Genomic DNA, 11,715 nt, shown 5'->3' with positions numbered 1-11,715 from the left:
TAAATTCACCAAATATTCTCGGATGGTCGAAAAATTACCAAATTGGGACAGGGACTCATTCATATGGTCCCTGATATTCATGTAAAATTTTACAGACTAAAAATATGCACATCACAGCCCGTAATCGAGAAATTCGGTATTACCTTTGCGGTTTTGGTTCGTTTTTGCTTTCTTAATCAAATTTCTAGGTACTTGGGCTTCTAGGTAAGGTGTATACAGGTTCTATATCACAAACCAAGCATATATCATCCACATAACAGCCTTGAAACTTAGGGTTTCAGTTAGGGCTTTAAACCGAACTTTTGAACCGTAAAAACACGATTTAAAACCCATAATTCATGTTTATGCCCAAAAAACTTATCAATACAGGTTATTAGCACATGTTTATGATCAAAACATGTTTTTGGATAATTTTTAAGATTTTTTCATGGTTAAGAATGATTTTTGGTAATCAAACTATGTTTTATGATATTAAACATGTTTAAACATACTTTAAATGATCAAAACTTGCAAGTTACCTTAGGGTTTTTGAGGGATTGATAAAGAACAACATATTTTTGTGTCTTAAGTTCTGGAAAATGAATGTTAACATATCCTTGTTTGCTTAGTTTTAAAGAAACATAATAATAATAATTATAATAATAATAAATGGGTTTTTAGCCAACTTCGGCGGGCTGGGCTTGTTGGGCCCCCTTTGGGCCCATTAGTCTCGTTTTGCATGCCCGAATGTGAAATACGGAGTCTAAGTTTATTTCAAGTTCGGTTTTTAGCGAGAAAAATATATCGGGTGCGACAAACAGTGCGAAAACGAGTGTTTTTCGGCCAATTTCTTTTTAATTTAGAAAAACGTACTATTTGTTTGTAAAAATAAAAAATATTTTCACGGATAACTTAAAACATTCCAAATAAGTGTTTTGTAGGTCTTTTTAGGCTTGAGGGATGATACAATGCTTGTTTTGGAACTAACCTTCGCGTTTAACGTCATAGCGGGTAGTTAAACGAGTATGTTTTCATTTAAATAGTTTGATATTGCACTAAAGGTGTATGTCAGGACTGGATCTGGTATAAAACTAATAGTAGTTGACAAGAACACACCAGATCTAATAAACCGAAGAACTTCTGATTATACCTGCGGAATCAATATAAACAGTGGTTGGGAATGAAGATTACAATGATATAGCAAAACACGAGAAATAGACCAAAAGATTCACTATTTAATATATCATTAATGAACAGTGAACAGTTGATTAGGTTTGCATGGAATGTCTAGGGTTTCGTGACGGCGGTACGAGGTAGCATAAATGAGAAATAATCGCTCTGACTGTTATGCTCTTGTATTTCGTATTTTCTCGTCCTTTTGTGTGTGAAACCTAGGATTCCATTTATAGACCTAGACATTCCTTTTAGAAACCCTAATGATTACATAATAAATGACAAAATAAATACAAGTGTAAAACTGGTCTTCGAGTATGATAAATTCTTGTCGAGCAGACCTTGTAATGCATAGCATGCTCAAAACATGTATTCGAGCAGACTTTACTTAGAATATTTTCACAAGAAAATATTTTTCTCATGCATACTTCAATCTTCACAACTTATTCTCGCTTTACTCGAATATGTTCTACGAGCAAACATGTTCTCCTTGATCCCTTCAATCTTGCCTAGGACTTATTGTGAACAACTTCAGCATACACCTCAGTATTCACAAATCGAATATTTTGAGTCATTACGTAAATATTAGTAATTATGCAAAACAACAAAATTTCCTTTTTTTTAAATGTAATATGAAGACACGCATAAATGCATGTGAAAAATGTGTGTCACGGGTGGGTGCCGTTAATGCATTTCATAAAATATGGCACGCGAAAGTACTGTGTCAAGTTTAATTAATGACTAAGGCTTTAATGACACGTATTTGCATATCATATGTGACCTTTATTGACACACAATGCATGTCATTAAAAGCCTTTTTTCTAGTAGTGGGCGTGATATACAAAAACGATTCACACATAATAATAACTAAGCCCAATAGTAAGATAGAGATGGTGTTTTATTGAATAACTTATACCCTCATTCTCGTATCGTACTGTTTCATCTCACTATTAAAAATATCTTCATGTTTGTGTTTATAGAAAACTTTGTCATACCTGATTATTAATTTTGGGCACACAAATACTCTAATTTAAAAAACAATCATAATATCCCGTTCTTTTATTACTTAAAATTATTTACAATCTAGGTTATAATTAATGTTTGACGATAATTTTCTAATTTATTTTTCAATTTACAAATCCAAGTTGCAAACCTTATTAGTATAAAAACACATGGCCAGGACTCATTTTTTAAAGTGCAACCACTTAGAAACTACCTCGTTATTGCTCATTCTATTGCACCAAAGTCCACGCCTTATTAGTATAAAAACACATGTTCATTACTCATTCTTAAAGTGCAACCTCTTAACCACCTCATCATTACTCATTTTAGCCCTCAATGGATCGATCATCAAATTCAGACCCTAAAACAACAAAATGGGTTGCTGAAATTAGTGAAAGGCTAACTCGTCAGCTCGAAATCCAAGTAGAGATCCCTCCTGTTTCCATCTTCCTAGTACAAGAAACAATAACCAAAACAAAACCAAATGCCTATAAACCACAACAAATTGGGTTCGGTCCGTATCATCATTTTCGTCATGGACCCCATACCAAAACCGAACAGAAAAAACTTATGTTGTTGCAAAGGGTCCTAAAAGATCGCAAAATCAAGGATTTTGGACTCACTGTTGTTGATAGAGTCAAGAAATGTGTTCATGTCATCCGTGCATGTTATGACATGTTCTTGCAAGATGATGATGATTCCTTGGCTTGGGTTTTGGCCATCGATGGACTCTTCTTGCTTGATCTATTCACAACCTATGACCGTAAACAACTCGAAGCTGATTCAACCAATAAAAGATTATTGGTACAAGACATAATGATGGTGGAGAACCAAATTCCTTATATGGTGTTGAAGGAAATCCAAGAGGCTTTGAATTCATCACCAGGTACTAATACTATACCATCAGAAGACGAAATGTCGACATGTAATAATTTTTCACCCACAATATTTCGATCTCTTTGTGAGATCCACACACCACTTGAGCTGTGCTCGGATTCGCAAGCTCCTACCCATGAACATCTGCTCCATTATATGTATCATTCGATCATAAATAACGTTCGTTTGAAACCCTTGCCTAGCTGTACCGAATCCATCACAAACATCTCCACAAATAAAATTACGATCCCTTCAGCTTCCAAACTTCGAGTTAGAGCTAGATTCGGGTTTCATGATCTACTGAAAGATGAAGGCATAGATGACATATACATGGACAAGAACATTATTTACCTGCCGATTATTACTTGGAGTAACAATTCAGAGGTTATATTAAGAAACTTGGTTGCTTATGAAACATTAATTCCCGGCTCCAGTAGGGGTCCACTTAATGAATACATGGGTTTGATGTGTGGGCTTGTCGTGAATACCGATGACGTGAAGCTTCTCAGAGAAGAAAACATCATTAGAGGTGACTTGGCTGATGATGAAGTTGTCAAAATCTTTGTTGGGATGAGTAGTTCTATAAAGAGCATGAATACCAATGAGAAATCCAAGTTGCAAGATATGATAGATAAAGTTAACAAGGTTTACGAAAGTAACCCGAGGATCAAGGCGTCTTTGTTCTTGAATAAACATTGTGGAAGCTTTGTGGGGGGTACATTGAAGATTGTAGCATACATGATTAGCATTGTGACAATGTTCATGTTATCCTACCAAGCTTACTGTGACATTTATGGCGGCGATAAAAAAAGTGTGACGTTGTTGTCGTACGCTTCGAGTTAGCCTTGGGGCTTATTGTGCATCATGTTTAACTTGGGCTAGTTAGCTAGCTCGGTCGCTGGCAGTTTGTTCATAAGATTGTTGTTATTTTATATTATTGTTGTTAAAATAAATATTAAATGAACTGCTTTTGAAAATCTTCACATGCCAATTAAGGGTGTGTTCCCAACCTACTACATTTGTAATACAAGAAATATGTAAACGAATAAGTCATTATAACACAAAAGACAAATATATTAACTCTACCTAATTCTCATTTTGAGTTAAACAAATATTATAAAATAATCGATGTTTTCCGAGCGTGATTCACAATTTCGCATGCTATGACTCAGATTTTTAAGTGATGTTTGTTTTTAGAGGTAAAGTATCTGTAGTTTATAGACTGTATCTACAAACATATATAGAAGAAGAGGTGATCCAAACCTTTCACACCCCAACCAACGGCAGAATGTTGGAATGCGATTTTTGGTTCACATCTCACAAGACACTATCATGTAAAAGTTATATGATAATATCTAATTTATTTATTTAAATTCAACCAACTACACAAGTTTTAATCAATTGCAAATAAAACCATAACAATTAAAATAATAACGTCTTGTCTTTTTATTAATAACCCAAAGTATTTTGTGAATGATCTTCAAACACTTCAACCATGTAAAGAATAACTTGCAATATGAGTACAAAATATATATATTTGTCTACAACACATGTTGAGTAAGTACTCATCAGATTTTTGATGCAATAATATAATATATAATGACAAATAAGCAAATCAATATTGTGAGTATCAACAATTAAATATTAAACAAATAATGAGCAAAAAATTAGTGTACAGTTAACCATTGCCTAGCGAATGATTGATATCGAAAGGTTAATAAAAAACATTTATAAAACTACTTTTACTAGCAAGGGCAAGTAAGATGTCGAATCTACAGGGAATCAGTGGAAAGTGTCAATCGAGTTTAATGTAACTAAACTTATTTGGAAAACTCGTCTTGCTTACACCTATAATCGAAAGACTAGATCTATCTGACATTACTGATTGACGGAACTTAATATGAACAATTGGTTTGGATGAATAATAACCTAATTAATTATCAGTTTTAGGGTTTGATAAATATAAGTGATTTAATGGCTAAAGATAAGCGGGTCAATGACTCAAAGAACCTAATTCTAAAAGTTGATAACCACAAATCAATTTACTGATAAAATCAAAAAACATTCAATTACGAAAAACTGTTGAATGAATAAACAAACATAAAAGATTAATCAACCGAATGATTACTCAACTCTAGTTCTAATGAAAAGATTCAAATACAAAAATTCTTGCTTACAAACACAACCCTACTCCTGGAGATGGTCACGAGCGGTTTAGCCTAGCATATGCATCTTGAATAGCTTCATTGATTGTCGAACGGATGATAGCATGGATGATTATGATGATTGGTAGGTGTTAGAATGGTGGAAGAAGGCTCCAAAATCGTCCTTGGTGACTATGGTATGAAGGATAATAGATTTCAGGGTTTCCTTGGCTTAAATATGGAAGAAAATCAAGAAAAATAAGAAATCTCGTCAAACCAACCATAGCGTACGACTGAGAATCGTAGCTTACGGCCGCTACAGTACTAGAATATCATTTTCTTCATAAAATCTTTATTCCAACTCCATTTTGCTCCCCGTTTGCGGCCACGTCTTCGTATTTAATTCTCTATCATATCATATATCATTACCTTCATTTCCACTCATCCTAAATGCTCTAAATTAGTTTCTTTAAGCTCTGATCACCTACAATCATAAAACCAATCAAAGTACTCGTGCTCGATACATATAAACAATTAAAGCACACCATATTAGAACGCATTCTTTCACCCACACATCGCATCCCCACACTTATCCTTTTTCGTCCCAAAAACGATTTACAATGGAATCAGACTCGGATGAAGAAACTGTCTTTAAAAAACACTTTGGTTATTTTAATTAGTTACAGATTACAAAAAAACCGCGATTGCCGGTATTGCTATCCACTTAAACCTAACCGCCGAAAAATTAGACCCTTAATCATGTTTAGCTTTTAAGTTCAAGTTAACATTCAGTATAAGGGTCTCACATCGAGAATGTAACACCGTGAAAATCCCCATCTAGTTTTGGGCAAAAAATGTCAAGATTAGAAGTTAAAGGACTAAAAAATGCCATTCTGAAAGTTAAAGGACTGAAAATGAAAATTTTGGGTTTTTAGGCCCATCGCGCTACGCGATGGTCTCCTGACTAACTCCGTCACGCTACGCAACAGAGAATCACACAGTTCAAGAAAAAGGGGGGCGCCGCGCTACGCGACGGCCAAACCTAAATGGTCCATCGCACTACGCGATGACTAGGTTAAGTAACCTGGGACACGTGGCCAACCACGTGTCAAAACGTGGCAGCTTTTGATTAATTGCGGCGTCGCGCTACGCGATGGTCTGTAAAACTCAGCTATAAAAGGGCAGCTACGGGTTCAAGCCATTTCATCCCATTTTCACCTTAGTTTTCAGATAGTTAACCTTGGTTAGCGTGTAAGGGAGTTCCGAGGTGCCGAGGGCTGTTTTTGCGAAGAAACGAGGAGTCGTTACGCTGTTTAACGAGCTGCTGATCTTGTAACAAAGTACAAGATCAGCAAATATAGTTTTTAAAAGATTGGGTTTTGCGATTCAAAAAGGGGTAGCGGCGCAGCTTGTTGCCCGCTTGCCTTCTGTTTCGATGTAATCCAATAAACAATCATATATCAATTTTATTAAGTACAAGCTGAATTGCTGCTGATCTCTTAAGTTCTTAAGTCCCGTCGAGCCAATTAAGGTAGGATTAAGGTTAAGTTACTTTACTAGTTACTTTAAATACATAAAATATAGCTTAGTTAAGGGTATAGTCATTAAACTATAATTATTTTCCAATTAATGTATTATAAAGCAAAGACATTGCTTCCATGTGAAGTTATGTTATCAAAACTATGTGTCTGGATCCAAACATAACTGATAATTGACATACAAAACCAAGTCAGTCATAACCGGTTCTCCAACAGGGTTACATAGCCTAGGGGAAGGTTGTCTCCGAATAGGGGCTATGTACTCAGGGAACCTTTGAATTGTGTGTGTAGGGCAGTGGTATAAAATCCCGGGAATGGACAGGCATTCCTGCTGAGATTGTGAACAGAAAACTATGTTTGTATTTAACGACTGTTATAAATGTTTTATCGAGTCAACATTCACCAGCATATAGCTGATGTGTTTTTCCCACCCTTGCAGGAAATTACATGACAATAGATGGTATACAAGGATTGGAGTCATAGAAGATCGCTCAAGATGGCTCGTTTTTTAATAGTTATAAATCCTTGTATTATTAATATCACTGTTTGTAAAACTGAAACTCGAGTGTTTAATTCCCGAGTAATTTTGATAATGTAAATTAATATTTTAATATTTAAAGACTTCCGCTAAAATAAACCTGCTACTCTGATATATTTACAAAACAGGTACCAACCGGGATGTCGCACCCAGGCCCTGAGCCGAGGTGTGACAAAGAATCACAAGTCCAACTATTTTGTGTCATATATGTCAAAGCAAAGATATAACAATAAAGATTTTTCTACCACTGTTAACCAGAACTTGTAAATGTTAAGATTTAAACTCACAGATGGATAAAAAATTGAACAAATGATTTGAGCATTTGCATTTAAACATGTCTTAAACCTCACACATGGATGTTCTCGTCGTGGTTGCTAGCTCAGTGAGAAGCATATAAGTTGTTTTCCTTATTCATGAACGTTCAATCCTCACATAGAGGCCTATCCGCAAGCTATTAACTCGAGGGAAAAAAATAGGTTGTTGGATCTTAATCACAAATTATTTTTCGATCATCATCCATAGATGTCATCTCCAAGCACCATCCCAGAGGGAGACGCATTAAATTATTGGATCATTCTCAATTATTTCACTTTTAATGCTCATTTGTTATTGAGAGTATAAAATAAACCCAAAACTTCATCTAAACTCGTCCCTAACATCATATTAATCTAATATACTCTCTTCAATCCTTAAATAATTCGTCAATGTTATTTTCCGGCGAGTCGCAGTTCGTTGTCAAACAAGAACAATCCCGTTTATTATTTATATGTATTTGAATCATCATAAGTCGTAGAACAAAACCCCTAAACTTATTTGAACGAACATAGAACGGATCAACAGATTTGATTCCTAGGGTTTCTTTAAAGATGATGAAGTGGTAGCAATAATATATATTTAACTATTTCCATTCTTAAACTAAATTGCAAGCTAGTCTAGCTGGTAATTCATGCGTGTATAAACAGAAGGACCCGATTTTGAACCTAGGTCAGTGTAAGACACCTGATCCTGGGTGCCCTACTTTTGCTCGAGTTGGATTTACTGATTCACATAATTCGGAAATTAGAGTTAATTAAAACATTTTGCGGAATATAAAGTGAACCATTGTTACATAGCATAAGTACTTGGTTTTAAACTGAAATAACATAAGTCTTAACATAAACATAAATAGCACATGAATCTTCTTCTCTTTGATGTCAGTCTTCTTTATTGCCCCGTGTCTCCCTCTAGGCAACCTGCCTCATTCTATTCACCTACATGCATACTAAAAGTCAGCTACGCTGAGTGAGTTCTAGTTAAATAACATACATTGCATATACTTACTTATTAACACGCGTCCAGAGATGAGTATTAAATACTGACCTGTTCATCTATCATTCATACATACATACATACATACGTTCATGCATTCTTTCATAATTCATATTGTCTTAATTACTTTTATGCATACATACCTTCATACCTCGGATATTATAATGGTCCGGAACCCTACATACCTTGGATATTATAAAGATCCGCATCCTACATACCTCGGATATTATAAGGATCCGGCATCCTACATACGTCGGTTATTATTAGGTCCCGCTGCCCTTTGTCGTACCATACAACCATACCTATGTTACCTTTCTTTTACTTCCTTCAATTATAACTAATATATCAAACTACGTGCATACCAATTAATCATTCTATATCATTCACATTCATACACAAATATATATGTAATATACACTTACCATTTAAGGTAAGTGTATTAATCTAACACATCTGTAACGCCCGTTAATTCCGGATTCAAGAACTAAAGCTTGTAGAGTATGTATAATTCTCGGGATTTATCCGACGTTTCTCGGAAGCCTTTACGTCACCCCGGTACGTCTAATCGCCTAACATTTCTTCCAAGTTGCATTATTATTAAATTCCGGGGGCTAGAATGAAAATGTTTTATAATATAACATTAAACAAAATAATTTTTCCACAGCCCATATATCAAACCAAAGCTACAAAAACTAAATTGGTTGTTAATTCCTACAAACCTCGCGCTAAACGCAACAATTTAACAATCTAGCCAACCGAACACTAGTTTTCAATTTACCACTAATTGACCAATCAAACGAAAACCATAGCTCACGATATTAAAGTATGTTACACTAGACATACCTAAGAAGATGATGGAGCAAGAACCTCACTTTAAACAGCCCCGACAAGAACACAATTGGACAGCCACCGGTTAAGCCTAAAACGAACGAATTGATCAATAACGAGTACAAGGAGTAGATTTTAGCATGCAAAGATTCATTTAATTTCATAGTAAAATCATACGAATAAATTATGAAATTTTTACCAAAGTTGAATAAATGTCTTAGCTTTATAAAATTATTTTTTTTATATTTTTCTAGTGCACAAAAAAATCATAAAAATTCCTCCAACACAGAAAGGCACGTGCAGCTATTTCTGTGCGCAGCAAAAGTGTTTTATTTGTTTGAAAATAATTAGCAAACCAAATTAAACAATTCCAATTGGGTTGTAAACCTAACTCAAAATATGAAGTTCCAGAGTGGAACTAACCAATTTGAACTTGTCAAAAAAGAGTTATGATGTCGGGAAGACAGACCAGAATCGGTCACCCCGCATCAGCTTTGACGCACAATTTTATAAAATCATAAAAACTATTCACATCTCGTCTAAAAATTACATATTATACCTTTCTGGAAACTAGACTCAAAGTAGAATATCAAGGAAACAAGAATAGATCAAAAAAATAAATAAATTATCATCGAGTTACAGACCAAACAATAAACAAGTACGAATCTCTCAGAAACTATTATAATCAAAACTCAATCGTAATGTGTTCAACAGAGGGTTTAATGGTGAAAAAGAGTTATATTATGATAGAACCGACCTTGAATTAGACCCGGGAGGCCGGAGAATGGCTGGAACCTACACAAAAATCGAGGAGGAGCCTCTTTGCTTCTGCCGATTGGAATTAGGGTTGAAGGGTTAGGGTTTTTTTTGTTATAATATAAATGTTACATCTAGGCCCTCAGCTTGTAGAAATGTAATACTTGGATGAGAGGTTAGGAAATTTAACTCACAGGAACGACGAGGTGGTCCCTGAAGATACCAAAACGGGTCTCGGTTAAAGATACAAACTTACAAGGTATAAGTCCTTTTAACGAAAATTTACGGGCGTTACAAATTTGTATTTGGGTCGAGTTCGGTTAAGCCCTTGTATTATTATGTATTTTTATATGTTGACCTCTTATCAACAACTTGTGTCTTTAAGTTTCATTACCGAACATACGAGTTACGATTTCTAATGAGTCGGGTCTCGGGTTCGGGTCTTGTTTCGTTTTGAATCAAGTTCGAGTTTGATTAACTCCTTGCATCCTTATTATTATTGTTATTATTATTATGATTATTATTATTATAGTTTAATTACAATTTTACCAAATTGCCCCTCATTACTCACCCTATTTATAACAAGGAATCCCTAACACCTTCCATATCTTCATCACCAATAACACCCCTGCAACCCTTCTCTCCCTTTTTCCGGCAATCCAGCGATAGGAACAGAAAGAAAGAGGAGCCAGATGAAGAAATCGATATTCGGGTCAGATATATATATACATACATACATATATACATATATATATACACAAACATATATAGGTGCATCTTACTCGAGTTCAAACGGATCGAGTCGATTCATTGGTTGAGCTGACTTCCAAAAACCACTCGAGCTGAATTGTTTGAGTCGAGTCCTTCCTTTGGCTCGAGTCCTATGGCTCTCTCGAGTCATTCACCCATTCCACTCGAGTGTGACCAATCAACCCTCCACTCGACTAGAATTCGAGTCGAGTACATCCAAGTTGACTCGTTTAGAGGTCGAGCCATTTAATCCAACCTATCCTATTCGAGTCCTTAAACCAAAACACACGCTCGGTTCGATTTCCTTATTCTAGTCTAGTCAACGAGTCGAGTCCCTCCAAGACTCCCGGTTGACTTGAATCTAGCTCGAGCTACATGCTCCCGTCTCAACCTTAATGGGTTCGGGTTCCGTTGTTTCATTCGATCCACAACTTGGACCTAATCCCCACTCTTAATCGACCCGAGTAGCTTTCAAAGATCCATTTGTACATTATTATTATCGTTATCTTATGCCTTATGACCAGAACAAAATGAAGATGAAATGAAAAGGGATAACTTTTGATCTTAAAACATACCTTATAGATTAGGATAGATTAGACTTTAATTATTTAGTAATCCTAAATGAGTTTGTTAGATCTTGAATGGATTAGAGGAATGTTTGTGTACGAGCAGAGAGTAGGTGTACGTGTGTATGATAGTCTGATGATGAGGGCACGATGAGTGTGAGGTAATAATTAGGGTTTTTGGTTGTTTATATAGGCTAGGCCCAAAACTTTTGGCCCATGATCCCTCTTAAGCCCGATAAACATCTTAATCTCATCCT

General features: G+C 35.3%; 1 protein-coding gene across 1 annotated transcript; it reads left to right on the top strand.

Moving 5' to 3' along the window:
- Positions 1-2,412: 2,412 nt before the first annotated feature.
- Positions 2,413-3,873, top strand: LOC143625548 (putative UPF0481 protein At3g02645). Its single transcript, XM_077095853.1, has one exon. It carries the CDS (start codon positions 2,491-2,493, stop codon positions 3,871-3,873), a length of 1,383 nt encoding a protein of 460 aa, XP_076951968.1. The 5' UTR covers positions 2,413-2,490.
- Positions 3,874-11,715: the final 7,842 nt, after the last annotated feature.

Source organism: Bidens hawaiensis, unplaced genomic scaffold (genome assembly GCF_021521415.1).
Source record: "Bidens hawaiensis isolate Kalapana, Puna unplaced genomic scaffold, B.hawaiensis_p1.1 tig00004109_1, whole genome shotgun sequence".
NCBI classification, from domain to species: Eukaryota; Viridiplantae; Streptophyta; class Magnoliopsida; order Asterales; family Asteraceae; genus Bidens; species Bidens hawaiensis.
The sequence above is the reverse complement of the archived record's forward strand: the minus strand, read 5'-3'. Positions and strand labels throughout refer to the sequence as shown.

What these genes read in the sequence shown, in the direction of transcription:
- LOC143625548 (XM_077095853.1), top strand. Translation starts at nt 2,491, where the DNA reads ATGGATCGATCATCAAATTCAGACCCTAAAACAACAAAATGGGTTGCT.